Source organism: Pleuronectes platessa, chromosome 3, assembly GCF_947347685.1.
Source record: "Pleuronectes platessa chromosome 3, fPlePla1.1, whole genome shotgun sequence".
NCBI lineage: Eukaryota > Metazoa > Chordata > Actinopteri > Pleuronectiformes > Pleuronectidae > Pleuronectes > Pleuronectes platessa.
In genome coordinates this window covers 5333918-5356736 of record NC_070628.1, presented here as the reverse complement: position 1 = coordinate 5356736, position 22819 = coordinate 5333918, and the positions used below count along the sequence as shown (strand labels likewise).

Sequence of the window (22819 nt, the reverse complement as noted above, 5' to 3'; positions counted from 1 at the left end):
CTCCTCCAACTGTTTCCTTTCATCCTTTCTTTCTCATCCCTTCGTTTTCCGGCTCTCTCCTCCTCAGGATTCCCTGCAGACGTGTGGTCAAGAGGCCATATGGCTTTTTTTCTGTTCTGGCTCCATTATCTCCTTCTCCTCCACCTCCTCCTCCTCCTCCTCCTCCTGCTGCTCCTCCTCTTCCTCCTCCTCCTCCTCCTCCTCCTCCTCCTCCACCTCCTCCTCCTCCTCCTGCTCCTCCGTCCTGTCCCTCAGCTCCCTCAGCAGGATCCTGAGCAGCGTGTTCTCGTTCAGCAGGTTCTCCGAGGTGTCCGCCAGCTCCTGCAGGCGTCTCACCGCTTTCCCGAGCAGCCGGCTTTTCTCCTGATGCTGCTCCTCCAGGCTCTGCCTCGCTCGCTGCAGCTCAGTGTTCTGGGATTCTAAGAGGAGAGAGTCAAACGTCAGGCGCCGGTTGTCGCGCCACAGCTGCGCCAGCTGCTGGGAGAGACGTTCCCGGGCGTTATGCAGCGTTTGAACTTCCCGCTGCAGGGCCAGGAACTCTGCGCGGAGGACGGCGGCGGCTCCTGAACCGTCGGCCTTGAAAGACGATGCTACTGGTTTGTCTGCATCGTGTGCAGAGCCAGAGTGCTGCAGCACGAAGTGGAGGAGGTTGGGTAACGTGATGGGAAGGTCGTCTGGAAACTTCACACTCAGATGTTTTCTTAAAGACAAGAAGAAATTGAAATTATATACTTTAAGTCTGTTAACAGTTTCTCCTGTTAATCTCAATTCCATACGGGAGCTGTAAACTATTTCATTTCAACTTTCATCTTTATATATAAAAAACAATCTGTGAGCAGATGTGACTGGAAAATGCTAATTTGCAAATGTTTGTGACTGGTCAATATATCGCTAAGCAGATTATGTTTTCCCCTTTGGCCGGTGGGTTGTTTGTTTGTTTGTTTGTTTGTTTGACAGCCGGATTATGAAAACAAATAGTGAATGGATTTCCATGAAATTTGGTGGAATGATGGACATGGACCAGGACAGGACAGATCTGAACCAATGAGCAGATCCAGAAAGGTGCTTGATTGGATTCAAGGGGACTGTGCTGTCGGGCTGCTGATGTTTGCTCTGTTGAATGTGAAATGAAAGTGCACTTTAGTTCTCACCTGTATCTGGGAAAGAGGAGAATGGAGGGAACGTGATCCACCATGAACTCCCAGGGAAGGTCATTGCGAGCTACATTCACCCTGCACAGAGAGAAGTGTGAGTAACTGGTCTCACTGGGTTCATAAACACTCACACCTAAAGACAAACGTTACCTGGCCACAGTGATGGTGCTGTTCTCCTGTAACAACCTGGCGAGATGGATGATGATGTGGTTGAGAACGGAGCAGAATCCACACCACTGAGTGTAGTAGATCAGCAGCACGTCCTACACACACACAGACACACACAAACACACATTTTCAGCCAAATTTAGTTATACATCCCTGTTACTTTGTGTATTTAAAAATGTGCTCATTTGGTTTTATTTGCATGTTGCGTCACTCCTGTTCTACTGGGAGCACAATGAGAAATTGTCCTACAAACAGTTTGTTGTAATGGGATTAAACGGTCACCTCTTTTGTTTCTGTTTAACAAAAAATATTAATATTTGCCTTGAGATTTGACTTCTCCAGCACAAACAGTGGAGAATGATTCGTCAGGAATGAGTCGCTGTCGGTGTTTTATAACAACCTCTGACTCTCACACAAATACACACAGAGGAGAGAGGAGAGAGGAGAGAGGAGAGAGGAGAGAGGAGAGAGGTCTTGAAGCAGCGTCTTGCGTCACCTTCTGAAGATCCATGACGGAGGGCAGGAAGGAGGAGGTGGTCAGTTCTGTGATGAGCCGGCGGGGACGCCTGGTTTCCTCTTCACCTCCCTTCCTGTTCTCCTCTCCGACCAAGTGTCTCTGCAGGAGACTGTACGGAGCACTGAAGTTCCTGATGAAGGTCTCTGTAACACACACAGACACACACACACACGCACACACACAATGAAAACAGAGAACCACTACACGGATCATTTTCAAATACAAACAGGATATTTAACATGATAGAATTAAATTAAATGAATGACTAACTGTGATTCCCTGACCTGATGCCACCACTACAGACTGTGGGCATCTCATTACTGATGTAGGGTATATTTTAAAGTACTAATAAAGTAATATTATATCAAATAAACAATCAGATACTTAGAGGTCACAACGAGCTTTGTCCTGTTCATTTCAAATGTCTGTGTCTGTATGTGCACAGCATGTAAAAGACCATGAAACTCTTTCAGCTAATGTGCTAATGTGCATAAAATGCTAAACTCTAAGTCATAATTCTCAGGTGATGATTTATGGAAAACTAATATTGACTTTAACTTGACTCATCAACTTTCCATTCAACTTGTGTAAACATGGCACAGGGTGTTCCCACTCAAACGTCTCCTCACTCACCTGCAACACAAAACTCTAAAAGACTGAGTTAATATCTCTAAATTATTATAATAACTTTGACAATGGTCTATAAAAAAAAAGGCAATTGTCCAACAGAAACACAAGTGGATCCGAGTTCAAACTCTCAGGGTTTAGCAGAACTCCTCCTCTAAAGGTTCCTTCTGAAAGGCCGTTGTGTTTCTGATAAAGTGTCCACTGAGTGTAACCGTGTCCTGGTCTTACCCAGAGACTCTGTGAGAGTGGCTGCCGGGCTGCGATGGAGAACGTAGTGAACCTCGTCCTTCAGGTTCACGATGGCTGCGAACGACCGGTGGCTGCTCCCATCGCCCGGGTCCCCGGCCCCCTGGTGGAGAGCAGCCGTACTGTTGCCTGTGGCTCCGAGCCTCACGGCCAGGGGCCAGTTCAGAGCCACGTCCAGCAGATAGAACCTGAGCGTCCTGTTGGTCTGACACCGGAGCCCCGTGATGCCGTCTCCTGTCTGCTGGGTGACGGAGGACGGAGGGACGGACAGAGGAGGGGGGGGCGTGAGTCTTTGCATGTCCGGCCCCTTTTTGGCTTGTGACTCATTGAGTTGAGGTTCTACTGGTCTGCAGCAGGCACTGTACTGACTGAACGGGCTGTAGCTGCTCAGGAGGTTGCTACAGTCCACTGAGGAGGCGGAGGCCGTGGCCACAGGAGCAGGAAGTCGGTAGAGGCAGCAGTGTCGGAGATGAGGCCGCCACACGTCCCCCCCCTGAGCCGTGGAGGGGAACGAGCAGCGAACGGAAGAGCCGCTCCGACTCTGTCCTGACGAGTGGAGACACACCTCACACACACTGGTCCTGGACTCCGGGAGCAGAACCGACTGGCAGCACAGAAAGTGGGACCTCCCCTCCGAGCCGGAGTGGTCGTTATTCTCACAGGAGTGGTACCGCACAGCAATGTCAGCAATCTGAAAAAAACAAAAACCAGCAGTAAAATTAGATATTTGAAATAAGATGCAGACTATGAAGCTATTTTTCCTCTTATCGCTGCTCACCTGGTGTAGGATGGGATCGGGTTTGGAGCCCAGTGGATTGTGGGGCAGGAAGAGCAGCAGCGCCGGACCTTTAGTCAGCTCCTTCTCCAGGAGGCGCGACTTAGTGCCCGGCGGCTGCAGCCACTTGAGGACGGTCTGATGGTTCTCGAACACCCAGCTGCAGATTCCCTCGGACGTGAAGTTACGTTCCAGTCGAGGGAAAATCTGAAAGGACCAAAAAAAAACAACAGCAAAATGTATTCAGTATTTCTCTACATTCTTCAGCCGTTGTTTTTAGACTATCATGACCACAGTGCTCACCAAAGAGGAGTTTAATATCCTGTGGAGATAAACACTCTCATCTTCTTTTAGGGCGATGGCCTCGGCCACCTGTTTGTTCGTCACGACCCCGAAACGCACAACTCCGCGGAAATCTACGTCAAAAAAAACAGAAACAAACAAAGATCGAATGAAACAAAGATCTTTAGAGCATAGCTGCAACAATTGGTCCCAATATTTAAAGAAGAAGAAATCAAAGAATTATCTAGTTCCAGATTCTTGACTTTAAAAACTTTCCTTAATGTGGATACAAACTATTTAAGGACACTTAAGAAGAATATGAAGTTTTGTGTTTTGAGATTTTGGCCGAACAAAGAACACATTTAAAAACATTTTATTTCAGACCATAAGACAATCAAATAAGAATAATAGGCAAATTACTTGATAATGGAAATAATTGTTGCTTATAATTCTTGGTAGTTTCTTGTAAGATAAAGAAAAGAACATTAATGATACTTGAATGAGTAACTGCTCTTTTTGGTTAAAAGTTGAATCCACTAATCAATTGATCCCATAGCTGCTTCATTGAGGATTTGTAAGAACCAGTCTCTGCGCTGGGCGATCCTCTCTCACCTCTTTTGAGCGCCTGCAGGGCCGAAGACAAATATGTGATGTACCCCGGCGGCTGAGGAGACGAGTTGAACTGGAAGAAACCCACCACACGAGGCTGGAAGGACAAAAAAGACACAGCCACTCGTCATATATCATATACATAACTGCCTACAGCACTTATTATCCACCAGCTCCCACGGTCAGGGATGAAACATCTACCTCGTGGTTGGAGAGGAACTCTTCCAGGGTGGCTCTGGACGGGAGGTAAGTGAGCGGCGTGATGACTCGGAGGATGAAGCTCTCCACATACAGAGCCAGGAGGGGACCTCTGTACTCGATGGGTCCGAACCTGCAGCACAGACAAACATAAAGGAACGACTGAGTGATGTAATGTATGAATCTCTCACCTCACAGCTCATTTGTACATGTTATTAATCATAATCAAAATCATAAATACATTTATAACGTAAAACACTAAGTGGAAAATGGACTGTACTTATTAAAAAGCAGCTTTTCTAATCTTATCAAAGACTCAAAGTGATTTACAGAACAAGCCACTAGAAACATACATCATGCACTTAAACCAGATGAGGAAAAATTCCCCCTCCTCTTCTTCTTCTTCTTCACCTCCTCCTGTTCAACGTTCTCTCCGTCTTACCTTCTATAAAACAGCTGGATGATGGGATAGTGGTAGAAGCGGTTTTGCCTCCTGCATTTCCCCAGACTGTACCAACAGTTAACAGCCACAAACTGCACCTGTGTGTGTGTGTGTGTGTGTGTGTGTGTGTGTGTGTGAGAACGACAGAGAAACAAGGTGAAACAAACGACCACAGACAGGATGAGTTGTGTTATCATTCTCAGTCATGTGTGAGGAGGTAACAGTGTTTTCTAAAGTACATCCCAACAGTCAGACTCAGTAGTTAGTTACCAACTTTCCTTTGTGAGTTTAAAGGATTTGCTGCTACTGAATACAGGCTACAAAAAATACTTTAGATAACAGTACCCTATTTTATTCTAGAAGTGTATTGTTGTTGGGTTGTGTTGTTTATTCCTCTACAGCCGCACACCATGCAACCACCGTGTGCTTTCTATATGACCTTGAAACAATCCTGCAGCACTGAGCGACCTCAGGTGTCCTGTACCTGTTTGGCCAGCTTCTTAGCAACCTGCTGCACTTCCTGTCGGGCAGCCATGGAGTGAGCGCACCACGGGGCATAGAAGAAGATGAGCGACACCTCGGCCACACTCCTCAGACGCTCCACCTACAGAGAGAGAATTATCGTTAGTGGCAGGAATCTTTTAATAGCTAAGATCTGTCACTGAAATGATTTGAGAAATGTCAGAACATTGGAGCAAAGGATGAAAGCTGCTCCGTCCGAGCTGAAACAGAATCCAGTTCTCACGCAGATCTCATGATATCTGCTGGAGGGAAATCCCAGTGCTTCATTCAACTAAATGTTTAGTATCCAGAACCCCACCTGGTCCAGCTGACCCATGTACAGGTCGACTATCGGGGCCTCGGCAGAGAAGAACCGCACCGGAGGCCGAGCGGCTGCCACCACATCCTTAGCACGGCTACAGACAGAGAAACAAGATGTCAGAATAAAGGAGGAATCACAATATCAACAACATACATAAACACAATATATATTCTGAGACAATATATACATTTGTCTACAGCCTGTGATTTTCACCAGACTAGTTAAACTCTTTGTGATGAAGAACTTTGATTTGTTTACTTATTTGAACCAATTTCATAAAAATAGTTTTCTGTTATACAAACTGAGTTGAAATATTATAGTTACATTAGAAAATATGCTTAAAAGACTATTTAACTATTGCTGCTCCTCTTCATGTGTTGTTGTTTTTGGATGTTCAACTGATTAATGTTACCTGGGAGTCCCCCCCCCCAACACACACTCACAGTCATTGTCACATACACACATCTTTTTACTTGCTTATTGATAATATTGTTGCCGTTTGTTTTGTAGTTGGATACACAAGTTGTTGTTGATTTGTTGACTCTCATGTGTAATCATATTATTATCTGCATGTGTAATGTTGTGTGAAAACCTCACTTTGTTTAGGTCAGGGCTTCAAAATAAGACTACTAGGTTCCCTGCCTCCTCCTGCACTTTATATGTGTTATTGTTCCTGTGCTGAATAAACCTGATAAATGATGACAGATCTGAGCTGTTTGGTAACAACCAGAGACACCCAGTTCAAAACCAGTGACTCTATGGGAGTCCACCATTGGTCCCCAGGGTTCTAATCACCAGTGAATCCTCTTATCCCAACACTTTGAGCTGAGACTTTTAGAACCAGCTCGTGGTAACAACAAGCAGCTAATTTACAAGTCTCGTGAAGCTACAGCGACACGAGCCGTTCGGTCGGATCCCGGAAACCAACCCTGTCCCACTCGTACCTGCACGTGAGCACGAGAGCCAGGACGAGCAGGACGCTGAGCACGACAGCCCCGCAGAGGAGATCCGGTCTCCGGGCCATCAGAAGCAGCACCTGCCGGAGAGACTGCCGCACCCGGCGCAGCATTACAGCCCGTCAGCGGCTCCCGGTCCCATTTATACGGCCCGGCTCCGCGCGTCCATCACCGAGGGGAGGGCAGCGGGCTCCGGGGGGGCAGAGGCAGGCGGACCGGTTCCACGGGACACACCGCTGACTTGGATTGGACGCGCCGCTGCTGTGTCGCGGGTCTCGAACGCGGACCAACCTTTCTTCCCCACGTCGACTTCTCACTTCCGCAACAAGCCCGCCGAAGGGCTCGTCCGCAAATTGTTGTCGATTCGAACGCACGGTACGTTTAACACCGCCATCTTAACGCAAACGGAAAAATAGAGTCGTTGTTGGTTATATTCACGTTAAAGAGATAAACCAGCGTAAACAATTATCATTTTTAAATCGTCTTGTAGTTATTTTTTTGCGTTTCCGGTGCTACTTGAGCTTTACAGACAGCCCTTACGTCATTATGGAGACAACCTCTGCTGCCATGACGAATATTCAACGCTAGAGGGCGCTCGTTCCTGGATCTTAAATCAATTCAACTTTATTTACAATTGTTCGAGCCAAGATAGGTTTAATGAAGTAAAAATACCCAAAATATTATCCTTTCTTCAAATGTTACTGCACTCATGGAAAGTTAAATAGATAAAGACAAACAATAACTAAATAGACTAAATTACAAACAAACAAGGTATATTATATATTAAACATAACATATTTATATTTAATACAAAAGATTAGGACTTTTCTTCTATGTAAAGAGCCTTCAGCTAATGTAAATTATGATTTGGAGCTATACAAATAAAATATTAATACATTTGAAAGGAAAATGTTATATATAGTATAGTACTATAGACTATATCTGATGATGTAACTAATTCAATTGTCCAGTAATTACTACATAATGAGAAACAACAACAGGATAACATTTAAAAGTCTTTATTTTTCCTTTGTCAACAGAACACATTTAAGAACAGAATCACAGTGTAGAACCTTTAAGTGCAAATGAACAATGTAAAAAATAATAATAAACATGTCTTTGATTAGTTATATCCCCCCCAACACCACATGGAATTGTATACTGCAAACAAAACTCTTCTGAACGATATAAAAAAAAAGTGCTGCTTCATTTTTGCCAGCAGAACAAATTAAATCTGCCTCAAACAATGTTTCCTTAAAGACAAATTATAAAAACTGGAAAAAAAAGGATCTGTATCGGCATCTCAAAAAAGAATTTAAGATAATAAGTTTACTTTTAAATCTAAGTGCCACAAACCGTATAGGAAAAGGAACTTCTGGAATAAACCTTGCCATTGAACATTTGTTTGTCTTGACTGCACTTCTTTTGAAACAACAGTAAAGCTAGAGGCTCCCAACAGGATGCAGAACCACAAACCTCAACTGTCACTGTTGCAGCTATTGACCCTCGGAGACCGACTGAAATATCTGCAGAATGCACTTATGATACAGCATAAATCACGCTGATACTTATGAAGCAGCATTTGTTCATTTCAGTGAATGGGGGTTAGATTAGAACTTAAACAAAAATGTATTTATACTTGTTTTGTTCCACTGGACAGTACGCAGGGCTGTATAGGAATAAAAGGTTTAACTGGACTACAGTGCTAGAGAGCTATCAACTGACATATGAGGCCAGTTGTAGGAGCCATTATGTAATGTATTGTTTAGACCACTAGGTGATATGTAGGTGTCTTCAGTCAGTTAGTTCAGTTTTGAGCCGTAGGTAGTGGGGAGCGCACGGTTCTTACCGTAGCTTAATCTAACAAAGATATTAATTCAATGTAAATGAAATGTTTGCAATATTTTCACCCAAAAGGACAAATTTGGACATATTATAATTTTCTCTGTAAAAACTGCGTGCCGAGAACATTCCCCGCCCCCTACGTGACTCTACAGGAGAGTCACTGCACCAGTCTTCATTGCCACCAATGCTCCAACCCGGCATTTGCATAAATGCCCCCTGAACCATTTAGGCAATGTGGTTTGTGAATGAGTCCACTGCAGTCATCTCTCCAAATCAATACGATCACAGATGGTTCACAGCTTGTTACTGTGTTGGTTTCGCTTTTCCCACAGTGGCTCAAAGCCTCTCTTGTTCCACATGGCAGCCGTCCAGCAGAGATGAGCCAGGAAGCGAGAAAACTTCCTTTCCAACCGCAAACAAGTCAGTCTTGTGACTTCAACGCTGAACATAAACACTTGTCAGCAACTGTCTTTCTGACTATTCACTTTATTTGCTTTGAACTGTGTGGCACTGTCAGGGCGCTGACAACATGCAGCTTTGTTACGGCACCTGTGTTTCTGGATGCATCAGCTGCTGCACGACCAGGTCTATGTTGACAATGGGACTGAAGTAGAGCGCCCAGTAGAAGAAGCAGTTGCACACAAACTGAGGGACTAAAGGCCACAGGACGGCAAAGACAAACCCTTGAGATAACATCGTCCACGTGTGGCTCCACATCATCTCTGGCAGAAACCTAAAGAGAGAGAGGAAGATACGAGTTAAACGAGTAACGGCTGATTGTTGAAAACAGTCCTCAGGAGCTAAATTAGGACTGTACAGAGACATGGACGACTTAACGACATATTATCACCAACAGCCGCTCACCAGAACAGCTTGAGAAGTAAATTGCATGCACGTGAAAAGAAAACAAACACAATGTGGACCCTCTCAGGGAAACAATGCTTCATAGCCCCATGTAGCCGTCATCACAGGTTGGCATTGTGGGTAATTTAGGACCCAGGAAAGAAAAACTCATGAAGACCCAGCCCTCCCACTGGGTGTACCTGATCCCTGCTGTCGTGCAGAGTCTCCACAGGGCACAGCCTTCCAGCACAGACATGAGCACGGCGTTCACAATGATGAAGCGAGATGTCCAGTAGTGGACAGCCAACCAGTCCCAAGCAAACTCAGCTATTAGCTGGTATGGAAGCAGGAGGTACTTCACCAGGAACTCCGCCCACTGCTGCCAGTTGGGCTCCAGCTGACAAACAAGAGAACACGTTTTAGACTACAATCAGTAACACACAAATCTGTTAAGTCAATAGTTCGGCTCATATTCACTGTGCATGTAAATGTCGAAGTAGCTGGACTTGTTCTCAGAGACAATGTTGACTTATTCAAAGCGTCACCTGTGTCATGTAGAAGCTGCTCTCCAGTGATTGGTCGCTGTGTGAGATGGCCGGACAGCAGGTGTGCAGGACGGGCAGGAAGGTTTCCGAGTAGTCGAATAGATACAAGTAGAAGAGTGTGAGCCGGGGCGAGCTCTTCAGGGCGTAGAGCAGGAACAGAGACTTCCCAGCGTTAGCCGCCTGGAGGAGAGGGACAGAGAAATCACAGAGATCCTGATTCCAGACTCACAGATTCCAATCTGTACAATGGGGCATTTTCTTTAATGAATGGACTGTGCACTAAAACACTAAAAGTAACACATTTGACACAATATCAGGCCTGGAGTCACTGCTCAGTGCAAATATCTGCATAGCCCGAAATGTTGTCTGTTCTTACTTTGTATTCCCACAGGTTCTGAGGAGGTTTGACTCCAAGAGCTTTGACTCTGTCCAGTTCGGCCAGAATGGCTCGTCGGTGAGCCTGGTTCTCGATGCTGTACGGCAGCTTCAACAAGTCTTCATCATCGAGCATCAGCAGCAGCCTGAAGCAAAGAAATCCACAGAACACTGGATCAGCATAAAACTCAAACTTCCATTAAACCGGTCGCGACAGAGTGAACCTACTAAAAAAGAAAGTATGATGGTAATTTTCATGCTAATTATTAAGTAATTAGCTTTTTCTGTATCTGAGAGTTTTCCATTTTTGTTACCTTCCATTGACACTTTCCCGTAGGAAGGGATCTCTGTAGAGCTGCGCCCAGGGCCCCAGATGTTCCAGCCAGGAAACCACTTCCTCTGACGTCCAGTGGGACACAGGCTTACTGATCAGCAGGGTGTGCTGCTCCACCCCACTACTGCTCCAGTGATACACCATCACCATCGCCTGACCAAACACAGACATTAACAAACCTTAACTTCTACACACACACCACAAATGCTTTACACATCTAGATGCAAAGAAAAGGTTCGGTTCACAAACTAGACTGTGATATGAACTGCTGTTATTACTGACCTTAGCTATATGCCTTTACATTTAGCACATTTAAACTTGTATGACCGAACAAAAGCATCCACATCAACAGATGGTTAAAACACAGGCTCAGGCCTCCTTCTGGTTTTCACTAAAACGACCTGATTCAATCACGGCGTTCATCAAAGAACCGGGGTCGTGCTGTAACGTGATTACACAATGCACATTTACTGCCATGTGGCAAAACACACATTGACGTTGCTCCCAAGTGCCACATGGACTAAATAAACATGTACTGTCTACATCAGATGAACACCCCAACCCCTTGGTCGGCTGCTGAGGGAAATTTTGAAATATTAGATACTGTTGTGGTTAAAATCACTTTGGAAATATATAAAAAAAAAGCACAAATGTTGTAATCAGAATAGCAGTTAACAGTGAAAGTGTGACATTAACTTACCACCCAATAATAGTTTATAGTATAAATAATAATAATTATAATAACTCACTCCAAAGGTACATTTGGCAAAAGAGTAAAATATAATGGATCCTGATAATGAGAATCTGTATGAGCTCTTATTTATAAATCCAGCAATGGCAACTTATTTTAATTAATTAATTATTCACCAATAAGATGCTCAAAATGTAATTACTTTACCTTTATAGGTATTTGTCCTAGTTTTTTCCACAGGTAGTTTCAAGCAGCGTTGCAGTAAAACAGTTCAGTATCGCAGCTCGGGACCAATTCATCAACACAGAGTACCTGTGTAATGTAATAACCCCATGTCATTACATGTGGTTTTTAACACTTGTGTATACTTACAGCCACACATGTGAGCGCTGTTAAGACACCAGAGAAGAAGAAGCCTGCTCCTTTGTGCTTGTTTGTCCGGGATCTACCCAGGTTGTCGCCATATCTGAAAACAGAAAGATATTTAAGTGTTTGCTTTGGTAAAACAAAGGGTCTAATACAAAGCACTGTGCAGGCCAAAGCAATTGATTCATTTTCCTTCGCACTGTCGGTGCTCGGGCCCCAATTAGCCCAGACAGCAGGTAAGTCAACATAGATATATCATCATTATCAAAGGGGAACTCCAGAAATTTAACAAATCTGGATGTGAAACCTTTCTTTACAAAAAAGACATTGATCCTTATTGTGTGAAACTGCCCCTCTTGAGCGTGACAAAGTTATGGAAGTGCTGTTCTACATCGATGGATTTCTAATGTTTACTCGGTTTGCACCAAAACAACTTGTCTCTAGTTAGTAAACGTTCTTACCTCTGGAAGGCCAACAGGCTCCGGGAGATTTGGGGGTTTGCCTGGATCGTAGCTCTCCTCTGCTGAACGACTTCGCTGAACAGCTTGTCAGTTGCATCCCTAAGAAGAGCAGGTAGATTCAAACCCATGGAATGAGGGATGGAATCACGATATATACAATAAAATACAACAAACAGAGTTGGTAGTGCAGGTATAGACGATGCAGAATAAGGCGAAGTTGTGTGAGAAGAGCACAGAGTGAAACTGTTCTATTCACAGTTTGCAGTAGTTCTGATAAAGTTTCTCCTTCATATTATTATTAGTGAGGACTTCCCTCAGATCCTAACCCTTCACCAACACAAATCTTAACCCTAAAACCGAGTGTTAACCCTTATTGAAATTATAATAAATATAAAATAGAATAAAGTCCTCTGACGTTGTGAGTACAAGGCTAAAATATTCTCAGAAAAACAAAATGTCAAATGATGGCTTAAAAATGTAGCAGCCCACCAGGATTTGTCCCAAATTGCCCGATGTCCAATCCAGGCAACCACCTTTAGTCAAATTTATTATAAATTTGCGATGAAAGTTACCTGAGAGTTACCTAATTAAATCTATCTTGTTATTCCTTTCCTTGTTTTGAAGTTCTTTCCTTTTCTCACCATCTGCACTCCACTGGTATTCCTGTATCCAATTTCAAATTAAAATCCCTCTGCAGGGTTGTTCAACTGTGACTTGACTCGGTGTGGCCGTGACAGATCCTACCGTAGCAGTATGTTGACTTTAGGAAAGCCTTCCCACTTCTCCCGGCACTCCGGACACTCGTTCTTGTGCGCGCTCTCCCACCACAGAGCCAGACAGTGGCGGCAGAAGTTGTGGCCGCAGGTCAAAGTCGTGGGGTTCACTAAGATGTCGTAGCAGCAGTGACACGAGAATTCATTTTCTGAGATGTTGCCGCCGGTTGAAGACTTGAACTCAGAAGAATCGGACGAGGCAGGGGGGTCGTCCATTGATGCTCAGTCTGTCGTCTGATGAGTCCGACTCAATCTGAGACATGGAGAGAGAAGAGACGAGGTTACAAAGGAAGGACATAGAGGATGATATAGGCACGACTATTGCACATGCCACATATACAATATCTACTTTTATTGTTCATGAAAAAAGTAACAGTGCATCTACATTTGAAATAATCTAACAATATAAACACAAGGAATTATAGATAACAACCATACAGAGCATATAAACAGTGGATGAAGCACATTAGACATTGGATTGCACAGATAACTGAAGTGAAAGTGTCTCAGCAGTTTACTGGTTGGACACTTCAGCTGTTTCACTTTTCATTCGCTGGGATTATGAATGTGAGGCCTCGATAATCTGGTGTCAGCGCCGTTAGGACTAGACAACGTTATTCCACCATTACAAATCAACATCACATGATTTCAGCACCCGCGTGTTGTTTGACGTTTATGGTTGTTTTGAATGGAGGAAGGCGTGTCGTGATAGCGTTAACTCACAAGCTAATAAACACACAAACACACACACACACACACACACACACACACACACACACACACACACACACACACACACACACAGCAAATAATAAACACGCCAGTACTAAACCATAAAACAGATATTAAACAACTAATTCTCCGCTGGTTTAACAACTGACAATGTGTTAACCCATCACTGTTCGCTGCATCCGGGCTAGCTAGCTGCTAGCTACAAGCTACGTCAACATTTACACGTTACCTCACGACTCTGCCACTAAACCCCCCCACCCCCAGTAAGAAAAGAGTGGGTTTTACTGCCACCGCAGATAGTGAACTGGGCCATGGGTCGGTTTTAAAAGGCTGATAGTGGGAGTTAACCAGTAACTGAGCGGTGGCTAACAGTGAGAGCTAGGCTAAGGGTTGCTAAAGTTAATGACAGCTACAGCGACGTGGTGGAGTCTCACCTGGCCTCAGGAGTGTGTCCGCGCGGGGGACCAGCAGCCGGGGGACATGTCAGTGGGCTGGACCAGTTCTCAGTCTGTGGTGGAATCTGTTCCACTCAAATCAAACCCGACCCGGAGCTGGTAAACACACAGCTTCCGTCTCCATGGCTCCGCTGCTGCTGCTGCTGCTGCTGCTTCCTCACGCGCACACACCTGATGACGCTCACCTGCTCTGGTAGGATCACGTGAGGGTCCCTGCACGAGACATGTGGGTCAGAGGACGGGTTGAGTCGTAGACTGGTTTGAGTCCAGTGGTGTCTGATCCAGTGGTGTCTGATCCAGTGGTTTACTCCTCCTCCTCCTCCTCCTCAGCGATGAAGACACAGCTGGTTTCACACATGTGGCTTTTAAAAGCTGCTTCAGTTCAAAGTCCAGAGCAAAAAAAACACGTCCTGTCCCTGATCCTGGATCTGATATTGTCCCTGATCCTGGATCTGATCATGTCCCTGATCCTGGATCTGATCATGTCCCTGATCCTGGATCTGATATTGTCAATGATCCTGGATCTGATCCTGTCACTGATCCTGTCACTGATCCTGTCACTGATCCTGGATCCGATCCTGTCACTGATCATGTCACTGATCCTGTCACCGATCCTGGATCGTATAATGGTGACAGCTTTAGTGTATGGTCGGCTTGTATTTGTTTTTCTACATGTATGCACATTTATAAAAAGCATCGGCCTGTAGCCTATATGATAGTCAGATGTTTATATTTCATTCTTATCTTTTATCTCTTATGTCACTATATATGTGTGTACATACATACTGCCTATACATCTATACTATACATCTGTACATCTATACATACATACTGTACATACATAATGTACAATACATACTGTGCATACAATACATAGTACACAAACACAGACACAACCTCTATCTAGCTGTCTTCCCTGTGCTGTCCAGCAGGGGGCGGTGTGCGCCCTCCAGCCGGTGACCTAAAAAGCGTAAAGAAGGGAAAAAATCTGTTGAAGAAGAAGTGGTGTCGTATCACAGTTTAGTTAATAGAGACAGAGACAGACAGGCAGAGAGACAGACAGAGAGGGGGGAGACAGAGAGACAGGCAGAGAGACAGACAGAGAGACAGGCAGGCAGACAGAGACAGAGAGACAGACAGGGACACACACAGGCAGGCAGACAGAGACAGGCAGACAGACAGGAGGTGTAGTCCATGACAGCTGATCCGTCCAACAACACCGCCACAACTCTTCTTCGCTCGCTGTCCGTCCTGCTCTTCTTATGACAGCCATCACACCCGGCGGTCACGTCGCACTATGTTCGAGGTAACGTAGCTGCTGCTCGTCGTTGGCCCGATATCTGGATCCTTTCCCCCGCAGAGGGACAGAAGAAGTTAGCCATGTTAGCCGTGGGTCCTCCGGCCTAATAACCGGTCTACATGTCCCCGAAGCCCCGTTAGCTCCTTCGTTTAGCATTAGCTGTCACTAGATTGTAGGGAATGGCTTTAATGCTAGCTGCTTAGCTGATGGCGTTTGTTGTAAACTAACTAGCGTTGCATTCTGTCACGACTTCAACTCTCCACTTGATTTATCCGCTTAATGTTAAGGTGGTTGAGAACATGTCAAACATAACGTGAGCTCGAGCTGTCGAGGATGATTATAGTAAGTTTATTAAAGGCTTGTTATTGCTGCCATGCATTTATGACAGGAGGCACCATTAATATTAAGGGTGAACGACTGACTTCTTATAAATAGCTAATCATAACTTTAAGATAGATACAAGTACGAGTAAATATTAAATATAAATGCATTGACGAAGGGGGAGTGATTGCAGGACTTTTGTATTGAGGTGCATTAGTTTGATTTAGCTAGTAAACTGCCAGCTGAGTGTATACAAGTCATTCTGCAAAGGTAGTGCCACAGTAATACACTATATACCAGTACAAGTAGGAGTTTATTACTGGCCAGCAAGGTGCTGCAGTTCCCAATAAGCACCATAAAGATAACTGTATTTTTAAAGATCAGTGCCATCAGCTGTTGTGATATATGTTGCACGTCTATAAACTGAAAGTGTGTTGACAGAGGATGGTGTGAGAGGAAGAAGCCCTCATCATCATCAGACCTGTTGCTGATTGGTATTAGGAAAACATTGAATCAGACATTTAGTGTGAGACCACACTGAATGTGGGTCACGTTCTTAAAACAATTTATTGAACACATGTAAAGAACTCGCATGTATGCACCACCAGATGAAACCGACCACCCTCATTACCACTGCCCTGTGGTTTGTTACTGGTTACTGAGTGTGAGTGTTTCTGTGCTAAATTCCTTCATAGGATCCTGAACTCCAAGATCCGTTGAGTCTCGGGGAAAACTATGACGAGCGGAACTTGCCACATCACGATCCCAAAAATGCACAAGCAAGTCCTGACTATGATTGTGAGACTCCGGAGATTCATGTCATCATCAAAGAGGAAGAGGACGGCTGGACTGTGAGTGATAATCGTGAGTGGAAAATTTTCAATATCAGCATCCATCTCCTTATTAGACAACACACACACACACACACACACAGTTACTCAGTCAGGATTTGTCACATTTTGTTTTGCTTTGCTTTGTCATGTTTGATACAGATGAGAGCTCCTGCTCAGGGGGAGAGAAAGAGGAAACTTCAGCACAAAGGAAAGACAGCTCCAGTTCAAACGATGAAAAGCGACTTCAGAGAGTTAATCCAGGGGAGAACGGCTCAGAGGAGTCGAGTGGCCCTGCTCTCTACGACCAGAGCTCCTCTGCCAGAGACGGGCGGAAGAGACACATCCTCATTGACTCTGATGCCAAACCTGAGCTCTCCTGTGTTTACTGGAAGGTGCCGGAACATGAGACGGTGGATGAGGGCAGTAACACAGGAGAGAAATCGTTCTCCTTCCCGGTCCGTGAGACGGCCCTCAGTCACAAAGGAGACATGAGCTCCTGCCAGAGAACACAAGCTGAGGACAGTTGTTGTGTCCCGGACCAGAGCGGAAAACAAAGCACATCTTTGCCAACAGAGGCGGAACTACATGAGACCAAAACACCAGCACTTTGCCAAACAGTATGTTTATTATAAATTATTCATAATCTCCTTTCTCTTGTGTGTTGTTACTCATCTTGTAGCTGTGTAGTAGTGTCACCATAAAGGTTCAGTGTGGTTGAGGTCAGGTGACTGTGGAGGATAAGACCGTGAGGCCCAGGACTCACTGATCTACTTTGGTCTTCAAGTAGTTCTCACACTGCTTGGAGGTGTGTGTGGGGTTAATATCCTGCTGCTATATGAATCCTTCTCTGCAGAGATGCAAATCAGAGGGTATAGCATGTCTCTGTGGCACTGGGGGGGGGGGGGGGGGGGGGTTGCAGACGTTGTCAAAGCGCCCCGGTCTCTGAATATTCCTGGACACACTAGTTATCTCTCCTGTTTGTCTCCTTACATGAACCCTTCAGTCGCTGCCATAAATCTCACACCTGGATTAATCATTAAATTGGAAGTTTTCTCAATCATCCACTGTTAAACGTTGGTTTTTATTATCTTCACCTTGTTTCACCTCCTGGGAAGTATCTTATAAACTGCTACCCATCCTCTGTCCTGACCTGTGTCCTATATCTTTCTTTCTCAGTTTTTTTTTTCCTTTAGCATATTCTATGTAGCATATGTCCTCTGGATGCAATCCTCGATTTGTTTAATTTGATTTAAAATGCTTTTATGATCAAACATTACAGCAAAAGTAAGAGAGATTTTGGTTCCATAAAAATACACAAGGACCAATGCTTTTTACCTCTTTGGTTCTTAAATAAGATTTCAGGTGTCTCCAGTTCCTGTGAGATTGACTTGGTTGAGTGAATACGCCTAAAAGATAATTACATTAATAACCATATCTCAATGTGTTCTTTACTTAGGATTCACCTGAGCACAAGCCCCTTGCATCACATGGACTCAAAAGGGCATCTGCAGACTTGGAAGGACAAACCCTCCACCTGACGGTTCGTCTGCAGGCCGGGGAGGAGGAGGAGCCAGATGACCAGATCGGAGGTTTAATCAACTCCGATGGAGAAGTGGTCGAATGGGATGCAAGTAAGTTACTCATAACAACATCCTGACTGAGAGCACTCACTTCTGCAAATGCCACAAATTTGTTTACTGAAGGAACTAATTGTGTTTCAGCTTCCCATGGAAGTTTTAAAGATTATTTGGTGAAGAATATTTTAAATAGGAGTTGGAAAAGAGGCATCAACAACCACATACATTTAAATTCTTAAATTTATGATGACTATGCTGTTTCTTTTCTATCGTCATGTTCACGCTAACTTTTTAATGGTTGGTTGTAACTCACCACGTTACCAAAATGTGCATTTAGCTTTACATTGACTTTATTCTTCAACCTGTCAGGTGTATTTGAGCCTGATCATTTTGCTTTGTGCAGGTCCTGACCGACGCTCTGATTGCACAGAAGCTCCTCAGCAGAGCAAGGTAATTAATATAAAGATAATTTATTAATTCCACAATGCAAATGGATAAACAGACAAAAAATGAATTTAGCTCTGGAGCTTCCATAGTTTTTCAATGGGGACGTCTAGACATGACTAGATGACAATGTACTTCGTAAAAAACTTAGTAAACAGAGGAGCCAAACTTCAGGTTCACTGCTGGTTAGATAAAGTAAACAGGTAGATATTTATCTTTTGCCAGTTGCATTTGCAGGAGAGCTAACTATAATTAAACTGTAACTAACTCTGTTCTGTTTTCAGTGCTAAAGTGCTGTTTACTCAGGGAGGGTATAATTCTGATGGTTTTTAATGATTATGATCACAGGGTGTCAGCTTGTCCGAGTCTCAGCTGCAAAGCCAAAGCCAGAGAGACAACAGTAGTCCAACGCTCATCATGGAAGTTGTGTCTGTGGGAGACGATGAAGAAAGGGAAGAAGGGGAGGAGAAAGAGAGAGTAGTAAAGATGGCAACCGTTTCCCCTTTTTACCGTGGTAAACCTAAATCAGAAGGAATAATAAAAAACTGTTCAGGTTGTGTGTATGATAGTTGTCTCGGATCTGATGTGATATTTTCTTCCACGTGACGTTTGCAGGAAAGAGACACAGAAGAAAGAAAAAGGTTTCAGAAATAAAATCCCGGAGCGTCTCTGATAAACAGGTTCCTGCAAATCCTGGTGAGTCGACATGATGAGGTTTCAAGAGGAGATGCAATAAGATTAGTTTTCTTATAGTCTGTTACTCAGAAGTCATTCATTACCATAAATTGTGTTGCTTTCCATACCGAAATATCTTCTGCCGTTCTTTTTATATCACCAAGCAAAGAGAAGAGGCAGAAGAAAGATTTCAGAAACACCGGCGTTGTCTGAAGATTTGGAGGCAGAGCCTGGAAGTGAGTGTTCCTCTGGACTTTTATGGAGATTGTGTTAATTGTATCTGACAGTGTTTGTTATAATATCTTTTGTTTTTAATTTTAGTATCAAGGCGCACCCGAAGAAAGATAAATTTCCCCAGCGTTGTGGAATCAGAAACCCCAAACCCCAAAACTGTCCCTCGAGCCACAGGTAGGAGAAAATAAAATTTGGTTCACTAGTATGGTTAGGTTTTTGTTTTTGTTGTTGTTTTTGAGTTGACACTTCTTTTACACATTCCAACATATTTTTCTGTCTGACAGCAAAGCGACCTTACAAAAGACGGAAAGAATCCAAACAATCTGCTGAAGGAGGTGGAAAAACTGGTAAGAGCAAGTTAAACAGCAACACCGGCAGTAACACTCACTGCCTGCAGGTGGCGCACTGTTACATTGCAGCAGTTATTAATTTTGTTGCCTGCAGGTGGCGGCTAACCCTAATATCTTGATCGCACCCTAGTGGGTGGCTGCAGAATAGGTACTGACTCCTCCGTGTTAGCAGCTGGGACATGGATCGAGCTAAAAAGTCAAAGACGTTCAATAACTTTTCCCCAAACATGGTTTCTGTTGTTTGAGGTAGTTTTTAAAACACTGATGCATGTTCAATTGTTCATGGTTCCAGTAATTCTGGTTTTTAATTCGTTATTTAAAGTCTGCAAAGTCATTTTATAGTCGTCGCACTAGCAGCCTAACGTTGTGATTTCACATAAGTTTTTCGCCCACTCAGGGAAGAAGAGCCGTGGCAGGAAGATGGTTTGTGTGCCAGTGGAGATTCCTCCTGAGCTCCTGAAGACGCCCAAAGAAAAGATCGAGTACCACTGCTCCGTGTGTGGCAAGGAATTCCCTCACGCCTACAAACTGGAGAGGCACGAGCTGGTCCACACCGGAGAGAAACCATATAACTGCTCCATCTGTGGCCGGGGCTTCAACCAGAAGGGAAACCTCAAAACGCACTACAAAGTCCACTTAGGTGAGATCTTTAAACCATTTGACCAGGAGTCTAACGTACGGGTTCAATCTAACCTTTGTAGGAATTTAGAGATATTGTACAAATTATATCACTCTTATTTTATTAGTTAAAACTAAACAAATGAACATTTCTTGGAAATTACATGCAAAAAATAGGACTATCAAGATCTAACACACATGTGTTTGTGAATGGTAAATGGATGGAATGGTGCTTTTCCAGTCTTATTGACCACTCAGAGTGCTTTACAGGACAAGTTGCATTCACACACACAGCAGCAACTTTTCTAGATGATTACAGACCATTCATTCACTGTCTGCAAATCCACTGGAGGTTCAGTCTCTCACTCAAAGACACGTTGGAACACCGACCTTTCGTTATTTAGCTCAAAATCAGTCGAAGAACTTAACTGCAATTTATGGGTATAAACCAAATATAAATTAAAGTCAAACTTTTTACGCTAAATCCTAATTAATGCAAATGTTATTTCTGGATAAATGAAAACATACTTTGTCTCGTCCTCGTCTCTCTGAAGGTAGTAAAGGCGTCATGGACTTTGACGATGAGGTGAATCCCATCGCGTCTGAACTCTCTGAATACTTAAAGTCTCTGCCGGGGGAGTCCAGGATCCGATCGTCCCTCCATTGCCTGGACTGTGGGAAAGACTTTGAGAGTCAGTCTGCTTTACAAGCTCACCACATTACCGCACACACACCGACAGCTGCTGAACCGGACCCCGTCGAGCACAGCACATCGCAGCTTCTCTTCTGCCGCCGCTGCGGTGTTCAGTTCGACGAAAAAGAAAAGCTGGAAGAACACATGAAGTCGCACGTGAAGGAGAAACCCTACCCGTGTCCCGACTGTGGCAAGAGGTTCATCAATGAGAGCTACATCCAAATCCACCAGCGCATTCACACCGGGGAGAGGCCGTTCCTCTGCTCGCAGTGCGGCAGAGGCTTCCACACAGCTTCCTCTCTCAAGCTGCATGAGATGCAGCACTCCGAGGAGCGGCCGTTCGCGTGTTCCATTTGCGGGAAGACGTTCCGGATAAACTCTTACCTGACAGCACACTACCAGACCCACATCAAAGACAGGCCCTTCATCTGCAGTGTGTGTGGGAAAGGCTACTCTCGAGCCGAGGAGCTGAAGGTGCACCACAGGCTTCACACCGGAGAGAGACCCTACGCGTGTGGAGAATGTGGGAAGAGCTTCATCTACCGCCAGGGTCTGCGGCAGCACCAGCGCACACATGCTGGAAGACGCATCGGACCGACCAGACAGCTCGGCAGACCCAAGCAGCAGGCCCAACTGGACGTCTAATGGCTGCTCGATTTGTTTATTTTTATGTTGTGAACTGTGCTTAAAGATATTGCAGTAAAATTGCAGTAAACGTTCCTTCCATTCCTCCGACCTACAGTGTAGACGATTACTGTTTCTGGCAAATATCCGCCACAGAGTCTGTGTGAAGATTAATTTGGAAGCTTTCTGTGTTGTCTTTCCAGTATTCCTGTTTTTATGCATACCTCTAGTGGCCCATCTGTACAATTCCCAGTGCCTTTGTATCCTGCATGCCAAATATCAATATTTGATGTTAAAAAAATTATGCACAATATCCATTATTTTAAAATCCATGTTTTCAGAAATGCATTAGTTACTTTTTGCCGCATTTGAATAATTGTTTCCTTTCATCTTGAAATAAGAGGATTATCTTTCTACAATCAACTTGTAGATCTTCCTTTGAGAGTTGATATTAAAAGCACAACATGACACACTGAACTAAAACATCAGCAAGCACTCACCGCCTTTGACTTGTTAATGATGTCTTTGTCTTGTTTCATAATTATTAACCACATGTGTGGTGATTTTTGACACTGATCAACCAACAGAGTCAAAGGGTTCTTTAATATCTACAGCAGGTTTCATTTGAGGGAAAGACACGCAACAGTCTTGTGTATTTTACATATATCACTTTGGCTCCAGAGAGAAACTCAGACTATGTTCTTGAGGCATCAGGTCAATGTGCCTCTGTGCCAAATTAAAACGTTAATCCATTTTATAGTTATTAATGTATTTCAGTTTGGATTGACAGGGTGACGTTACAAGACTACAATTTTTAAGTGAAAACTTATCTCTTCAAATAATATAACGCAGAAGGATTCATCCCCATCACCTCTTTGATTTAAGCCATTATCTTATTGTCTACATAATTAATACAGATAATGTAAATTCAG

General features: G+C 44.1%; 3 protein-coding genes across 4 annotated transcripts; 1 reads left to right on the top strand and 2 right to left on the bottom strand.

Moving 5' to 3' along the window:
* Positions 1–3: 3 nt before the first annotated feature.
* txndc11 (thioredoxin domain containing 11) lies at positions 4–6910 on the bottom strand. Its single transcript, XM_053417925.1, has 13 exons — positions 6786–6910; positions 5839–5935; positions 5503–5622; positions 5019–5116; positions 4580–4709; positions 4382–4475; positions 3791–3903; positions 3491–3694; positions 2695–3403; positions 1819–1982; positions 1305–1417; positions 1152–1232; positions 4–700 (listed from the first exon to the last, which is right to left on the bottom strand). Exons 1-13 carry the CDS (start codon positions 6908–6910, stop codon positions 88–90), a joined length of 2661 nt encoding a protein of 886 aa, XP_053273900.1. The 3' UTR covers positions 4–87.
* Positions 6911–7800: 890 nt separating this feature from the next.
* LOC128437210 (bifunctional apoptosis regulator) lies at positions 7801–14714 on the bottom strand. 2 transcript variants are annotated; one of them, XM_053419270.1, is made up of 9 exons: positions 14403–14714; positions 13002–13283; positions 12258–12356; positions 11803–11896; positions 10720–10892; positions 10407–10551; positions 10031–10210; positions 9686–9882; positions 7801–9375 (listed from the first exon to the last, which is right to left on the bottom strand). In XM_053419270.1, exons 2-9 carry the CDS (start codon positions 13244–13246, stop codon positions 9183–9185), a joined length of 1326 nt encoding a protein of 441 aa, XP_053275245.1. In that variant the 5' UTR covers positions 13247–13283; positions 14403–14714; the 3' UTR covers positions 7801–9182. The 2 variants fall into 2 exon arrangements, with proteins under 2 accessions (XP_053275245.1, XP_053275243.1); XM_053419268.1 differs by having other exon boundaries at positions 14197–14711.
* A 565-nt stretch (positions 14715–15279) lies between these two features.
* Positions 15280–22382, top strand: LOC128437209 (zinc finger protein 37). Its single transcript, XM_053419267.1, has 12 exons — positions 15280–15523; positions 16534–16702; positions 16831–17288; positions 18128–18302; positions 18652–18698; positions 19041–19206; positions 19308–19388; positions 19532–19603; positions 19689–19775; positions 19886–19948; positions 20349–20591; positions 21124–22382. Exons 1-12 carry the CDS (start codon positions 15515–15517, stop codon positions 21906–21908), a joined length of 2355 nt encoding a protein of 784 aa, XP_053275242.1. The 5' UTR covers positions 15280–15514; the 3' UTR covers positions 21909–22382.
* The last annotated feature ends 437 nt before the right edge of the window (positions 22383–22819 follow it).